The following is a 17,665-nucleotide window of genomic DNA, read 5'->3' on the forward strand; positions in this document are numbered from 1 at the left end:
CTGGACCCTGGTGCTGTGAGGCAGCAGTGCTAACCACTGAACCACTGTGCCACCCTTTGATTGGTTCTAAAAAAAAGAACATTTACGCTCATGAAAAGTTCAAGATGACACTGTCACATGGAAAATATTACAGGGAAATATTTCAGTGCATGGAGATATGTAATTACATCAAGGATTAGAATCCCCAACATTGAACAAAATGACAAAAAGGCAGTTCAATAAATAAATGAGCTTCAAATGATTTGTAATCTTATAGAACAGATTACCAAACCATCCAAGTCTCTAGGTAATGTCATTTTAATAGCTTTCAAAGGGGTGGCACGGTGACTGTGTGGAGTTTGCACATTTTCCCTGTATCTGCATGGGTTCCCTCCCACAGTCCAAAGGTGTGCAGGTTAGGTGAATTGGCCAAGCTAAATTGCCCATAGTGTTCAGGGGTATGTAGGTTACTTGCATTAGTCAGGGTAAATGTAGAGTAACAGGGTCGGGGAATGGGTCTGGGTGGGTTAGTCTTCAGAGGGTTGGTGTGGACTTATTGGGCTGAAGGGCCTGTTTCTACACTGCAGGCATTCTATGATAAAACAATTCCATACCTGTCTACAGCTCCAAATGTGACAGTAAATCATCTTTAAAGAAGCGAAATGCATTTACATAGCACCTTTCATGATCACCACATTCTCACAGTCCAGCACTAGAAGGTTTGCCTGGATTTTGTGCTCAAGTTCTGGTGTGGTATTTGAACCCACAAATATCTGATTCAAAGGCAAGAGTGCGACCTAACGAGCCATCACTCTCACATTTTATAGAATCTCATTTCAAATCTGACTTCAATATTTCAAAATTAAATCTAACAATATCTATTTATCCTTCAGCTAATATCATGATTAACAGATAATCTGGCCATTATTTCATTGAGATTTGTGGGAACTTTCAATGGGTAAATTGACTGATGTGTTTTTTATTTAGAGCAATAATTTTTAAAGAATTTCATAGGCTGTAACTAATTTTAGGATGTCCAGAAAAGCAAGCTTTACCGTATTGACGGTCGAGTATATTTGAACAAGTTTGAATTGTTTGCAATGAATTAGCAGCCTGTTACACACCTGGGACAGACTATTATGGGTGGGCAGACTGCTGCAGCTGCCCCCTCCTCCCAGAAATCAATAACTAGTGACAGACTGCGATGTAGCCCACCCCACAATTGAATTGTGCTGCAAGCAGGCTAAATGGGTGGAGAGTTGGACCTCTGTCCCCTGGTGGAAGGATGTTCCTTCCTCTGGAGCTGCTGACAGCACTAAGATTTGGGGTCACCGGGAATACAGTAAAGAGCACAAAGAAGGCACGATTGATCTCAGAGAGAAACAAGTTCAAAGTGCTTAGCAAGAAGGTTTTGACCAACTTGGATATAATTAGTGAGCATAGGCTATTGGACTGACTTCAACCAGAATATATACTGGTATTACTGTGCTAGCCAAGGAGTTGGCATTTATGCCAGGGACTTGAGAAGATGGTGGTGGTGGTGAATCACCACTTTGGATTCAACAGAATGGTTTGCTCATGCATTTTAGAGAGGAGTTAATGTACAGGCCAGACGAAATAAGAATGGCCAATTTCCTTATATAAAGGATGTTAGGGAAGCAGATGGGTTTTCACAACAGCCTGATAATTTCAGAGCCATCATTACTGATGCCAATTTATTTTAATTCTAGATGTATTTACTTAATTGAAATGCAATTGATGCTATATTACTGCATCCCAAAGTCTAGGAAACACAATGCATGACCAAAAGATATTGAGCGGGACCAGTGCGTGAACCTTGAGTGGGCCCAGTGCGGACATCAAGCGGGCCCAGAGTGAAGGAGAGCGAGCCACTGTGGAAAAGAGTGGGCCCAGCAAAGACCTCAAGTGAGCCCTAACTCACCTTTCCAGGTCAGGCATTGGAATCGCTAGCTGCTACAAGAGCAGAGCCGACTTCAATGAGGTGGGCCCAGCGGCAAAAGATGGTGCCTGAGGATCGGCAACTTTGTTTTTGGTTAGGTCCAGCACTGGCGGTGACAAAGCGGTCGCAGAAGGGCATTGACAAGGTGGAACCAGTTGTGAGAGACCCCACTCTGGTGTTGGTTAGTCTGGAGGCGGTGAGGCGATAGCGGAGTAGTATTGGCATACTTGTGAATCAGAGACTCCGACATTGAACAAAGACAATTTACAGCCCAGGAACATGCCCTACAGCCCTCCAAGCCTGAGCCGATCCAAATCCACTGTCTAAACCTGTAGCCCAATTCCTAAGCATCTGTATCCCTCTGCTCCCCACCTACTCATGCATTTATCCAGACACATCTTAAATGAATCTACCATGCCTGCCTCTACCACCTCTGCTGGCAACGCGTTCCAGACACCTACAACCCTCTGCGTGAAGTACATGCCGTGTGCATCCCCCTTAAACTTTTCACCTCTCTCCTTGAAAGCATGACCTCTCATTATTGAATCCTTCACCCTGGTAAGAAGGATTGCATCCGCTGTACACAGTGATGAAGCATTGGCGGAGGGATTACAGTGCAGGCGTCATTGGTGGTCGTGAGCTGGTTCAGAACCGATGGACTCTCTTTAAGCTATATTTTTTTCCTTCTTAAATGATCCAATGTCACTTAAGTTTTATAACAAATGAAAGCTTTTTACTGTATTCTTACTCCAAAATACATGTGGCAATAAAGCCTTTCATTCATTCAAGTTGACCAACTGATAAAAGCAGGATTATTTCTCTCGCAAACAACAGTCAGGGAGGATAGTTACATAATTCAGATGATTTGCAATTCCTGTCATTTCTAGCACTGCAGCATGCTAGTGGCTAAATTATGTAACATAAAGGAAGTGTCACCCTGTGCAGCTTTAATTAACAAAGTATTTTCTTTTGGAGCAAATATTATGTTCTGACCAAAATTTAAGGATGTGTAATTAAGTTCAAGCATTTACCTCTCTTTAAGAATTAAGTTTGAGATTTTGCTCTTTTTGGGAACATGCTTTCGTCATCCTGAATTAGAGAAGCACAGATTTGTCACATCAGCAGCTAGAGCATGTGACATTTGGATGCAGAACTGGCTCGAAGGTAGAAGACAGAGGGTGGTGATGGAGGGTTGTTTTTCAGACTGGAGCCTATGACCAGTGAAGTGCCTCAAGGATCGGTGCTGAGTCCACTGCTTTTCGTCATAAATATCAATGATTTGGATGTGAATGTAGGAGGTATAGTTAGTAAGTTTGCAGATGACACCAAAATTGGAGGTGTAGTGGACAGCGAAGGAGGTTACCTCAGCGTACAATGGGATCTAGATCAGATGGGCCAGTGGGCCGAGGAGTGGCAGATGGAGTTTAATTTACTTAAATGTGAAGCACTGCATTCTAGAAAGGCAAATCAGGGTAGGACTTATACAGTTATTGCTAAGGTCCTAGGGAGTGTTGCTAAACAAAGAACCTTGGAGTGCAGGTTCATAGTTCCTTGAAAGTGGAATCGCAGGTAGATAGGATAGTGAAGAAGGAGTTTGGTATTCTTTCCTTTATTGGTCAGAGCATTGATTATAGATCATGTTGCAGCTGTACAGGACATTGGTTAGGCCACGTTTAGAATATTGTGTGCAATTTTAGTGTGCAATTATAGAGGTTTATAAAGTCATGAGGGGCATGGATAATAGACAAGGTCTTTTCCGCAGGGGTTGAGGGGGGGTGAAGAGAGTCCATGACTAGAGCCATAGATTTAGGGTGAGTGGGGAAAGATTTAAAAGGGACCTAAGGGGCAACTTCTTCACACAGAGGGTGGTGCGTATATGGGATGAGCTGCCAGAGGAAGTGGTGGAGGCTGGTACAATTACATTTAAAAGGCATCTGGATGGGTATATGAAATAGGAAGGGTTTTGAAGGATATGGGCCAAGTTCTGGTAAATGGGACTAGATTAGGTTAGGATATCTGGTTGGCATGGACGGGTTAGACTGAAGGATCTTTTTCCGTGCTGTACTTCTATATGACTATGTGCAATGAAGCTAACTTACAAACATCAGGTATTTTTAAGGATTCATGTGTCACTCACCAATTCCATTGTTGATGAACAAACTTACCTGTGTTATTCATCAACAGATTTAACTTTATAACTACCTTAGCCACAGTTGACTTCACCTTTGAGCTGAAGAAGATATTTGTTTGTTATTCGGCAGGATTTCAAGATTTAAACCAGAAAGTATACTTAATGCAATTCAATTTGAAATTAAAAGATTGTGCAATGTTTAATGGCTTTGTGCTGGATAAAATTACAGTAAATACTTATACGAACTGTTATTTGTTGAATAGATCCGATCTATTTTAGAAGTGCAATCATAGTTGTAATGTTGAAAAATATAGCAGCTCGTTTGCACACAGCAAATTCCCAGCAAAAGCATTATGATAATGGCCCCATGTTCTGTTTTTGTGATGCTAATTAAAGGATAAATATTGGCTTGGACATAAGGATAATTCTTCTACTCTTCTTCAAAATACTGGCCATGAGATCTTTCATGGCCACCTGAGAAGGTTGACAGGACCTTGGTTTGATTTCAGAACTCCCTCAGCACAACGATCTGGGACAAGATTAGAGTGGTACTGGAAAAGCATAGCAGGTCAGGCAGCATCCGAGGAGCAGGAAAATCGATATTTCGAGCAAACGCCCTTCATCGGGAAGGACTCCTGATGAAGGGCTTATGCCCAAAATGTCGATTTTCCTGCTCCTCGGATGCTGCCTGACCTGCTGTGCATTTCCAGCGCCACACTAATCTTCACTCTAATCTCCAACATCTGCAATACCCACCTCAGCGTACAACGCTCTGGGTGTCAGCTTAGATAACCTGCTCAAGCATCTGGAATAGAACTTGAACTGATGACCGTTTGACTCAGGAAGTTACATTATGAAGCCCAAGTTGACCCAAGCTCTGAAAAATTAAGATATGAACGATGAATTTCCTGCCCATTCACTGTAAGTGAACTAAATTTAGTTCCTATATGCTGGAAGCTTTAGGTTTAGCAGTCATAGAGTCATAGAGATGTGCAGCATGTCCATGTCGATCAGATATCCCAATTCAATCTAGTCCCACCTGCCAGCACCTGGCCCATGTCCCTCTAAACCCTTCCTACTCGTATACCCATCCAGATGCCTTTTAAATGTTGCAATTGTACCAGCCTTCACCACTTCCTCAGGCAGCTCATTCCATTCACGCACCAATAGCTTACAGAAATATTGTCTGTACATTCTGCTCTCATTCTACTTAAGGAAAAACCAAGGGCAGTATTTGGATGAGAAGATAGTTTTAAATTGTGGTTTGACAACATTTGAAAGGAACATAATTTTGCAGATTTGCTGTCAGTGCCGTACAGCCAGTGATTTATTTGAGGCTGAAATTGAAACTTTGTTCAACTCAACTCGGCTGTTGGCCCTCAGTATGCGGAACCTGCCAAGAGATATTGCAGTTTAGCATTACAGTCAGCGTAGTTCAATTACAGTTAAATGCAAACACACATTTCATTTAGGAAAACTGCTCATGTGTTTCATATCTAATAAAGTAAAGTTAATGAAAGACCTTTAAAAGACAGAACCAGGAGACCTACGCAATCACTGGAAAACAAATCCCCGAAGACGCCTAAAATTTTCAAAAAGAGCCTCAAACTCTCAGCTGACAGCTAAAAGAATGAGGTGAATTTCACATTTTAAAACTTGCTTTGGAACAAATATCTAAAAGCACTATTGACTAAACCTTACGTGCTTGCGTGGGAAGCTTAAGTTTTAAGCTACAGAATGTGATATCTCCCATTTATTCCAATCACCCATTGCTCTCTCCATGCAGGTACAGACATTTTAGCAAATAGTCTAATGGTGCTCCCAGCTTCCAATGGATTGCTATGTCCCCATTGCACCAAGTAGAAACTTTCCATGACTTCCCAGGTGCTTTCCTCAGTTTTCAGAGAGTTCTGTAAATCCAGCATTGGTAGTAAAGCTGTTCAGACAAATCTCTTCCACCTAGCCATGCGAGATTGAATCCCCTGGAATCCTTAGATGATTACAACCTGCTGTTTGATGAGAGACAATCACACCTTGCATTCAGCTCATAAAACCAAGCAGTCTTTTGTCTCTGCTGACCACACCGAACTGCTTCTGTTCGTCTATGATATTCATTGATTTGTACGGAAGCCTGTAACCTGATCACAAAGTTTATTTTTCTCACTCCCCCATGGCAACATGAAACACATGTACATTGTATTCAGATACAAGTACTAATTCACTATTGTTGGTCTCAACTGTCTTTCACCTCAGAAGTAAATGAATGATTTATCACATATCTGTTTACACCAATACCTACAACACATTTCTGAGATTTTGGGAGATTCAGAGCCTATGTATTGGAAATTCAGGAGACAATTGCAGTTGTTTCCAAGTGTAAATACATTGCGCCTTCTTTTCAGTAATGCCTTCCTTTGATCTCTGGCAATTAAATCACCCATGCTTACTGTCAGGCAGACTGCAGACTAGATCGCATGACCTCTTCATGTACCAAACACCTAACAATATAATTCTAAAACACAATAGTTTTTTTTTAACTTTCATAATTGTAACACCAGCATCTTTTGGGTACTGTTCAATAGCTTAAAACTCAACAACAGGAGTTAACATTTGGAATTATAGAATTCAATGGTGCAATAGCAATATATTAGATTAATTATGCCAGGCTGGCTGTCTGTACAGTGTAACAAGGACTACCACTAGTAACGAAATTAGTTCATTGGTTGTAAAACCCTTTGAGACAGCCTGCGGTTGTGAGAAGTGCTAAAATGAAAGTCTTTCATTTTATGGCACTAGTTTGACGAAGATCAGGAAGGATATCCCTGGTGTCATGGACAACATTTATCCCTTGGGTAACACCATCAGATGTAAATTGTCTGGGTATTTATTTTGCACAATATAGCCACTGCTACTCCCAGTACAACACTGTAACAGCAGCAGAGCTTTATGGGTACGATTGCATGGGTATCAGGAAAATGAATGGAGATTTCTATCAACTTTGATACTTAGATAGTTCTTTCAAAGAAGTAGTTCAGGTATGATGGGGGCAATGAATTCCTTCTGCACTCTGATTTAATTCTGTGACTCACAAATGAGAAGTGACTACCTCCATGAGATTCGGAATGTGATCTTTCATATTACAATGTGGTTTCCCAGTCCAGGCCACATGAATTATCATGAACAACAGATGGATAAGAGTAAAATAAAATCAAATTAATACAACATTTATATTTTTAAAAATCCTCTCCAATTTCGGTCTTTGTAAAGACTCAGTCTTACAGAGGAAGGGCAGAGAAGAAAGGAGAATGTTTTCAGCCTTGCTGGGTCAACTTGTGGGATCAGGCGGTGGGGGGAGGGGATGGCGGAAGAAAAGGAGTAAAACCTTTGTTAATCACACTGGGTTGCCTCTTGTTGAATCAGCAAAGAAATTGTACTGCTATTCTTGGACAGGATCTCTGTTAACCCTTTTAATGCTGTGCTAGCTGAAGTTGCTGAGGACATATGCATACTTTGGCAAAAGCAAAGGGAAAAGTGACAGAAATTATGAAGTAAATAACAGTGTTTAAATCATTTCCTTGGTAATTTCCCTCAATTCCTACTCAGTCCCATTTCACACATGAATTGGAGTTGAAACAAACTTAAGCAGTGACTGCTGCCATCTACGGGCATGTTATGCAAATGACAGCCTCAGAACAAAAATCCTCCAGAGATGTATATTTTCTTGCAAAAGTCATTTATCTCTTTTATTAAGGAGCTGAATTGAGAAAATTCAAAACAAGGGAGTCATCAGTTTTTTCTTTGAAGATTTCAGAATTAATTGTATTGAAGAAAGCTCTTCTTATGCAGTGAGTTATAACAGAATGGCTGATTTCTCCCACAGGATCTCTGAAATTGGTAATTACAGCATGGGATGTGTAGGCATAGAATCTAATCCTACACCATGTGAAGGAACTGCTGGTAACCATTAAACAAATCTTCATATTGATAATTTTGGAATAAATTTGCATGATTGTCTATCCTTTGAAAAATAACAATCTGGACATGATAAAATTACTGTTTGTGAGATCTTGCTGTGCACACATTGACTGCTCCATTTGAACAGTGATTGCACCTCAAAAGTAAAAGTTCACTGGCTCTTTGTGGCTTTTTGAAGTCATGAATAGGGTGATGGAATACTTTTCATTCTAAAATTTAATATAGTGGATCAGCAAATATTGAACACTCTGCTATAAGTCTCAAAATCTGCCTGTCTAAGGATGTTGTTTGGTTAATTTGGAGTTGGAAATGTGGCTCCTTTTCTGTGTCTTGATGCACACCCACCTTTGCAACTGTACACTGCGATGCAAAAATGTTGACCAGTAAATATTTGCATCTCTACCATGCCTTTCAAAACCCCAGGGTGTCTTCTAGCCAGTAAAGTATTTTTAAAGTATGGTTGCTGCTGTAGTATAAGAATTGCAGCAGCTCTTCTTTCAAATAGAAACCAAAAGGACTGTGGATGCTGTAAATCAGAAACAAAAACAGAAATTGCTGGATAAGCTCAGCAGGTCTGACAGCAGACCACTCTGAGAAAAGGTCACCTGACCAGAAACGTTAACTCTAATTTCTCTTCACAGATGCTGCCAGACCTGCTGAGGTTTTCCAGCAGTTTCTGTTCTTGTTTCTTTGAAACAGTCTTGTTGGAATATTTACATCCACCTAAGTGGACTGGTGGGACCTCAGTTGCACGTATCACCCGAAAGGTAGCACTTCCAAGAGTACAGTAATCCCTCCATCCTACATTGGAGCATCAGCTTAGATCTTGTATTCAAGTCTGTCAATGGGCCTTGAATCCACTCACCAAGGCTAGTACTAGTTTGTTGTTTAGCAGTAGTTAATATAGTTGCCTTTTGAGTAAACTGGGTTTTAGAAATGGGGCAAACACAAACAGATATGAAAGTGATTGAAGTTGGATCATTTTAATTGCACAACTGAATACTTTTTTGTTTCTCTTTTTAGTACAATGTCCAAGTATTGACCAAGTTAGCGGCAGAACTGAATAAGTATATGCTTGATAAAGAGACGGACGACACTAGTAATATCTTGATATCACCAATGCCAGGATCAGTTGTCACCATCGGTGTTGCTCCTGGGGATCGGGTAAGCAGCATTATGATAGCTTCCATTTGTTGCTGGTCTTAATGATTGTTCTTACTGTGCATTGCCAATGTATTAATCTTTACAATATTTTGTTTCTCTCATTGTACCACAAAGCTTTTACTTGATTAACTGTATTGTTTCTGTGCCCCACCACATTGCTTTTCCAATACTTCACAGTTTTGTTTTTGCAATGTACGATTATCGCTCAATTTCAGTTATACTGTATTTCTGAATAATATTGCTTATTTAGTAGACCTTGGATTAAAACCCATCAACCTGCCTCTTAAACTTCTGACATTATTTAATGTATGTAAGATGAGAGTTTAGTTGCATTCAATGGTGGACCTCAGCTGAGGATTCATTTATGCTCCCTCAAAAAATATCAAATTGAAACTATAGTGTTTGGTTTTGGAGGTTCGTGCTGGTAATGCATATCTGTGTGGCTATAAGCTTAGAAAGTGTGTAATGACTAGACTCTAGTTCTACCATTCGCTATTTGGATATCTGATGTGTCACAAACGTATGTGCAACCTGATTAAATACAGGTCTGAGTAACAACTAGCAGGTATCTTATCACACCTCACTTAACTAGAGCTTTGAGGTGTCTTTAAATTCAATAGCCCACTGATTTTACATTAGATTTAACCTTTCTGTGCGCCATAACAAACGTAAACTGCAAAGATGTAGTCCAGGTGTACTGGCTAGATGGATAGAGAATTGGCTGGGCAACATGTGACAGAGAGTTGTAGTGGAAGGGAGTTTCTCAAGATGGAGAACTGTGACCAATGGTGTTCCACAGGGATCTGTGCTGGGACCACCGTTGTTTGTGATTTACATAAATGATTGGGAGGAAGGCATAGGTGGTCTGATGAGCAAATTTGCAGATGACATTAAGGTTGGTGGAGTAGCAGATAGTGAAGGGGACTGTCAGAGAATGCAATAGAATATAGATAGATTGGAGAGTTGGGCAGAGAAATGGCAGATTTCTCTGGGCGGGACGGTGGCACAGTGGTTAGCACTGCTGCCTCACAGCGCCAGAGACCCGGGTTCAATTCCTGCCTCAGGCGACTCTCTGTGTGGAGTTTGCACGTTCTCCCCGTGTCTGCGTGGGTTTCCTCCGGGTGCTCCGGTTTCCTCCCACAGTCTAAAAATGTGTAGGTTAGGTGAATTGGCCAAGTTAAATTGCCCGTAGTGTTAGGTGAAGGGGTAAATGTAGGGGAATGGGTCTGGGTGGGTTGCGCTTCGGCGGGTCGGTGTGAACTTGTTGGGCCGAAGGGCCTGTTTCCACCCTGTAAGTAATCTAATCTAATCAGATGGAGTTCAGTTGGAACAAATGCAAGGTGATGCATTTTGGAAGATCCAATTCTAGAGCGAACTATACAGTGAATGAAAAAATCCTGGGGAAACTTGATGCACAGAGAGATCTGGGTGTTCAAGTCCATTGTACCCTGAAGGTGGCAACGCAGGTTGATAGAGTGGTCAAGCCAGCATGTGGCATGCTTTCCTTCATCAGATAGGGTATTGAGTACAAGAGTTGGCAGGTCATATTACAATTCTATAGGACTTTGGTTTGGCCACATTTGGAATACTGTGTACAGTTCTGGTTTCCACATTATCAGAAGTATGTAGATGCTTTGGAGAGGGTGCAGAAGAGGTTCATCAGGATGTTGCCTGGTATGGAGGGCACTAGCTATGAAGCGAGGTTGACTAGATTAGGATTATTTTCATTAGAAAGATAGAGGTTGGGGGGGAAACGTGATTAAGGTCTACCAAATCATGAGAGGTCTTGACAGGGTGGATAGCAAGAAGCTCTTTCCCAGAGTGGGAGACCCAATTACTAGGTGTCACGAGTTCAAGGTGAGAGGGGATAAGTTTAAGGGCGATATGTGTGGCAAATCCTTTATGCAGAGAGTGGTGGGTGCCTGGAACGCATTGCCAATGGAGGTGTAGAGTAGACACGATAGCGTCATTTAAGATGTATCCAGACAGATAGATGAATGGGTAGGGAGCAGAGGGATACAGATCTTTGGAAAATAGGTGACAGGTTTAGATAGAGGATCTGGATCAGTGCAACCTTGGAGGACCGAAGGGCCTGTTCCTCTGCTGCAATTTTCTTTGGTTTGTTTTGCAATTCTAATGCAGTCTCTTTGAATAAACACTTAGCATTGAGAATTAAATTTTAACATGTTGCTTTCTGAAGTTAGATTTTTAAATAGTAATTTGCAATGGGTATGCTGTAAACTTTAACAAAGCTTCTTTTAATCCTTTCAATTATCCTGTAGCTATCTGGTTACAGATGGCGTCAATCCAAATTGCCTGTGCCACCTCTCTATCAGCTTTAGATTGGTGACAGAGCACTGGGACCAGGATACCCCTGGATGGGCTGTTTAACAGAAAATACGATCTATTTACTAAACAAATAAATCCTATTCACTATACAAACAGCACTTGTCTAAATAGCTCACATCAGTCTACATAGTCTATATTGAGTCTCTACAAGCGACAGAATACAGAACCCCATCTGCTGCAAAGACTCCAGCGAAAAGCATAGCTACATAAATAAATGATATGTGCAGAGTCAATCCCATTTACTTACAATAGCACGGTCTCCAGGCATGATTCATGAGGAAATTAGCCAATCACTTCTGCTTGGAGTAGTTGTATTGTTACTTGCAGCTTCCTTCAGTCCAGTGTTTGTTCCCTGCCTCATCCACTCCCATTACCGGAGGTTGATGTTTCAATTATTAAGCTCCTGGAATTCTTTTGAATTCCATCAAACTTTGACACCTTTGCTTTCAAACTCCAGTAGTTCCACCTTTTCCTGATTATCTCTTCTGTCTTTCGCATTCCCCCCAACTTCCTTTTACTCACTGAGCATCCATCTCTCTTCTTGCAAAAGCATTTTGGCATGTTCTTTTCAATGTTCTTTGAGAAGCTAGAAGAATTCATAAGAATACAGGAAGTAGGAGCAAGTGCAGATCAAGCTTGTTCCACCATTTAATATGATTACAATTGATTTGAACACAAATGCTACCTTTCAGCCCATTCCCCATATCCTTTGATTCCCTGAAATCAAAAATCTGTCTATCCCAGTTTTAAATTTATTCAATGATGCAGCATTCATAACCGTCTAGGGTAAAAAATTTCAAAGATTCACAACTCTCCGAATGAGGTAGTTTTTCCTCATCTCCGATGTAAATGATTAGCCTCATATTCTGACACTGTGCCCCCCCGTACTTTAGATTCCCCAACTGGCAAGAACAGATCTCTCAGCTCCTGCCCCTAAAACAATATGCAATCACTTCTCATTCTTCTGAACACCAGCGAATGTAGGCCCCATTTATTCAGCCTCTCATCCCAATCACTCCAGGAACTAATTTAGTGAACCTATGCTGTTCTGTCTGCAGTGCAAGTATATCCTTTAGTTTCTTTCTGCACTCCTTGTGCAAGCACACTTAAATCTCTTTGAACATCAAGACTTACAGCTTTTGCAGCTTTTTAAAAATATTCTGCCTTTCTATTCTTACCAAAATAAATGACTTCACAGTTTCCCATACTATACTCTATCTGCCCTCTTATTGCCCACTCAGTTAAGCTCCATCTGTAATGATTGTAACGAGCTGTTAACCTGGTCCAATCAGGGATCCGCAGCTGACAGATATAAACAGGAGTGTATCCGGTGCCAGGTTGACCTCCGGGGTTGGGGGGGCGGGGGGACGTGAGGCACAAGCACCAGTCGGCCGGTGGACAGTCTTTTGGGTTCGGCTCCCCGTCCAATTGTTCTTTGATTTAACCCCTGCCCTCCCCTTCACTGTTTGATCACACAGCATTGCCCTTTGATGTGAAGGGCACTGCTTGTCACTGGCCACTCGGGTGTTTCCTATCTTCCTGGTGATGGAAATTGAATAAAGACTCGTGCACCTTGTGTCTCTCACTGTGTCTCACACCTGCACACGCACAACATGGGTGACGGGGAAAAGAATAAGCACTACCGCAGTTAGGCGGTAGTGTGGGGATAAAAACAAAGGAAAAAGAAAAAAAAACAGGAGTGTGTGAGGTTCTCTGAGGAAGCTGGAGCAGTGTCTATGCATGTGTAAATGAAAGGTGTCTTGGTGACGAGATGTAGCCTCTGTGGAGTTATTTCACCATCTATATCTCTTTTTGCAGCCCCTCTGTACCCTCTCCACAACTTACATTTCCACCAGCCTTTGTATCATCAACAATTGTGGATACATCACTCTTTGTCTCTTCATCTAAGTCACTAATTAAGATAATAAATAGCTGAGTCTCCAGTACTAATCCTCGAGGCATTCCACTATTTACTGCCTGTAAGCTTGAAAATGCTCCACTTTCTGCTGACTGTCTGTTGACCAATCCCCCAACCGTGCTAATATATTACCCGAACTCCATGAGCACCTACCTCATCTATTAATCTTTTATATGGCATCCTACCAAATGTCTTTTGGAAATCCATGTATCCTACACCCATTGGTTGCCCTTTATCTACTCTGATACTTACATTCGTAAAATGCCCTAACAAATTTGTCGAATAGGACTTTCCCTCATTAAAACTATGTTGACTTGTTCTAATTATACTATTTCAAAAGCTTAGAGGAATATGAACAAAGACTGATAGGTAACAATGGGAAGTATTAGAAACAAAACATTACAAAGAGTTAAGCAAATCTTACTGATCACTGTTAATGACCTGGACTTGATTATACGGGGCAGAATTTCAAAAGTTTGTCAATGATACAGAACTCAGGAATGTAGCAAACAATCAGGCAAGATAGACACAGATATCAAGGGGCTATAGGTAAAGTGCTAAACTGTGAAGATGTGTAGCATTCAGGCCCTTGAATCTCTCTGCTGTTCTAGATTTTGGCTAATCATAAAAAAGAATCATAGAATCCCTACAATGTGCAAAGAAGCCATTCAGCCCATTGAATCTGCATTGACCCTCTGAAGAGCATCCTATCCAGACCCAGCCTCTGACCCTATCCCTGTAACCCTGCATTTACCATGACTAGCCCACCTAGCCTGTGCATCCGTAGAGACTATGGGACAATTTGGCCTGGCCAATCCACCTAACCTGCACACCTTTGGATTGGAGCACCTGGCAGAAACCTATGCAGATCCAACTGTTCAGTATTGGCAGGGAGGGTAGATAGGACGGTGGGGATTCAACAGTAAGATGTACACAGGAGTGTGTAGTGTAATTTGAGCAAGATTGTTTATAAAATTTGAAATGACATTCAATAGGATACTACATCCAGAATTTCAGCCATAACTAGAGCCAATGACCAAAACAACATGGACTCGACCAATAATTTTCTTTCTCTTGTTATCGAGATAAAGACTTGTTAACTTACAGAATTATAGAATCATATAGTACAAAAGAGGATCTTCAGCCCATCAAGTTTGTACAGCCAAAAATAACCATGAGTACACTAATCCCACTTTCCAGTATCTGACACATACCCTTGAATATTAAGACACTTAAAGTGCTCATCTAAGGTTTAAAAGGCTTTTAAAAGGTTGTTAGCTTAACTATCTTATCAACCTGCTCTATTATCAGATAGTTCTCTGATCTATCTCTATCACCCTTCTTGAAAAAGTGGAGCCATGTTAACTGCTTACCAGTCCTCAGGCAGCACCCCAAATATGGCCAAAGAGGAATTAAAAATTTGTGTCAGGGTTCCTGGGATTTTCTTCTTTGTCTCCCATATTAGCCCGGAATACAACTCTTCTGGGTCTGGGGATTTGTCCACTTTTAAACCTGATGAAACCTCCAATACCTCCTCATTCCCAATGTCAATCTTCTCAAGAACATCACAGTCTATCATCTTCTTGAATTCTGCACCTACATCTTTCTTCTGCTCAGTCCAAAGCACTTTAATTGAGCACTTTTTATTTTGCTGAGGAAGTGCAGTCGTCAGAGAATCCACGTTGTTTAGATTAACTGGAGAGTGAATGAAAGTGTGGCATGGGAGTGGGAGGATGGTGTTTGGTGATGATGTACCAACTTGTGGTCTCAACTTCACATTAACAGCAAAATGAGAGGAAGAGGTGAGATGGCATGCATCAATGCCATTTTTCAAGTGCACCAGATGATGCAATATCAGCCTGTATTCCACATCAATGCAAAGGGTAGAGCATTATTTTTCCACTAGTGGTTAATGTTGATGTGGATGTTGAGACACTTGTGGTGAAAGTTGTCCGTATAAATCTCGAGGTTCATCTAATTTTAAAATGAATGAAAAGAGTTGACAGGATAGTTAGCCCTATATAATGAGCCATCATCATTTTTTTTTAACTTGTTTTTGTTCTATACTTTAATCAGAATCACAAATACTAAATTTGTCTGTTGTCTGGGCCTACACCAATTTAACCTCCTGATTAGATTAGATTCCCTACAGTGTAGAAACAGGCCCTTCGGCCCAACAAGTCCACACCGACCCTCTGAAGAGTAATCCACCCAGACCCATTCCCTCTGACTAATGCGCCTAACACTATGGGCAATCTAGCGTGGCCAATTCACCTGTCCTGTGGGAGGGGGAAACCAGAGCACCCGGAGGAAACCCACGCAGACACAGACAGTCACCCATGGCTGGAATCGAACCTGGGACCCTGGCGCTATGAAGCAGCAGTGCTAACCACTGAGCCACAGTGCCACCCTTCTGTTGCTGTCTTGGAACCAAATAATAACATTTAAGCCTTATATGTGGTAATACACAAGGGGGCAAACTAAGGCTTTGAGTTTAAGAAGTGGAGTTTAAAACTGCACCAACTCACACAGATTGTATCTCAGTGCATGTTTGAGATGAAATTAGAAATATATATTGCACAGCTGGCATCAAACTTTATGTACAGTATTGGCTAGCTGCCTTCGTGTGACGTTTCCATAGCCTTAACAATTGATTCCCAGTCACCATTCACTTATGACATATTGTTGGTTTGGGAGCATGGTTAACAGGATTTTCCTTGTAGGCTGTTGTTGTAAAGAATTTATACTGGCAATTACAAGCACAGCAATTATCAGAGGAAGTAATTATTTTGTGTGGTGTTTAAGTGAAATTTAATATTTGCTGTCAGATCTTATGGTGAAAAGTTAATGAAGTCTTAACTTATTGTATGCTATAGAAAATAATAGTTTCTAAAATACAGCCATGTCTAGTTATGAAGCTGTCATTAGGAATGAATATTCTTGGACAGAAAACCCACAGTAGTTGAAACGAAAAGAAATGGGAGGTGCAGTGACTCGGAGACTAGCATTGCTGCCTCACAACGCCAGAGACCAGGGTTTGATTCCACTCTTGGGTGACTGCCTGTGGAGTTTGCATGTTCTCCCTGTGTCTGTGTGGGTTTCCTCCAGTTTCCTCCCATAGTCCAAAAATGTGCAGGTTAGGTGGGTTGGCCATGCTAAATTGCTTTGTAGTGTCCAGGGATGTGCAGGCCAGGTGGATTAGCCATGGGAAATGCAGGGTTAAAAGGATAAGGTAGGGGTCTGGGTTTGGATGGGCTGATCTTCAGAAGGTTGGAGTGGACCTGATGGGCTCAATGGCCTGCTTACGCACTGTAGGGATTCTTTGATTTTAAATCCCTTTGTATAAGGAGAAAATATGCAAGAACTCGGGCTAAGGTAAAGTGTTGGTTTGTTCACAGTGCCTGCCTCTGTTGTGTGAATGTAACTGGAATAACACTGATGTACTGTGAGTGCTTTGACAAGAAAAGTGCTATTTGCATGATTTGCATTTCCCTTAGTACACAACCAAATTTAACTTCAATTTTGAGAGAATGGCAAAATCTCTAGGATACCTTTGTGTGCAAAGTGAGGTTAGCAGAGGAGCACAAAATGTGTGAAGCAAAATGTGGTGTTCCACAAGGAGTAGACTGGGAGTGAGGCCAATTTGATAAAGGATGTGCTCCTCTTCTTACTGCAGCTGTTTTTTTGCTGGAAGCTTTGAACAGCAAACATAATCTGTGCCGTGGTGACCCTGCGCTTATTGCTGGTGTTAATTACGCAGCTTTAATTACAAAAACACGCTGGTGATGTTGAAAAGGATTTAGTTAATTCCTTCCTTTTTAGTATCAGCCTCTTGAATTAAGGCTGAGCCTCAAGTCAGTGCCAGCTATCTGTGTAAAAGTAAGTGGTGGGGACAACTGCCTCTGATTACTCATTGTGCTTGTCCATCAGAGGAACCTACTTCACATTGTACAGCTGCACAGCTTTGGATGAATAGGGGGCTGCTACTCTATAATAAATGTTCTGCCTTCCTATGTTTTATAATTTTCTTTGGGAAGTGAGTGGGCGGAGTTGGAGGATCTTCCCATTTGGTGAGGCATTTCAGGGCAGTACAGTTGGTATTTCTTGTAAAAACAATGGCTCACTGGTTATGTGAATAGTCTTCAGGAAGAAGGCTGGAAACATGATACTGCAGTAAAGCAACCTGCTT

General features: G+C 41.4%; 1 protein-coding gene across 1 annotated transcript in view; it reads left to right on the forward strand.

Annotated features, from left to right (window-relative positions):
- The window catches only part of pcca (propionyl-CoA carboxylase subunit alpha), a 372,170-nt gene that overhangs the window by 327,573 nt on the left and 26,932 nt on the right, over positions 1-17,665 (forward strand). Inside the window, exon 22 of the mRNA XM_072578057.1 lies at positions 9,069-9,209. Coding sequence (XP_072434158.1) covers positions 9,069-9,209 — 141 coding nt within the window. The remainder of the gene's footprint in view (positions 1-9,068; positions 9,210-17,665) is intronic.

Source organism: Chiloscyllium punctatum, chromosome 9, assembly GCF_047496795.1.
Source record: "Chiloscyllium punctatum isolate Juve2018m chromosome 9, sChiPun1.3, whole genome shotgun sequence".
Lineage (NCBI taxonomy): Eukaryota > Metazoa > Chordata > Chondrichthyes > Orectolobiformes > Hemiscylliidae > Chiloscyllium > Chiloscyllium punctatum.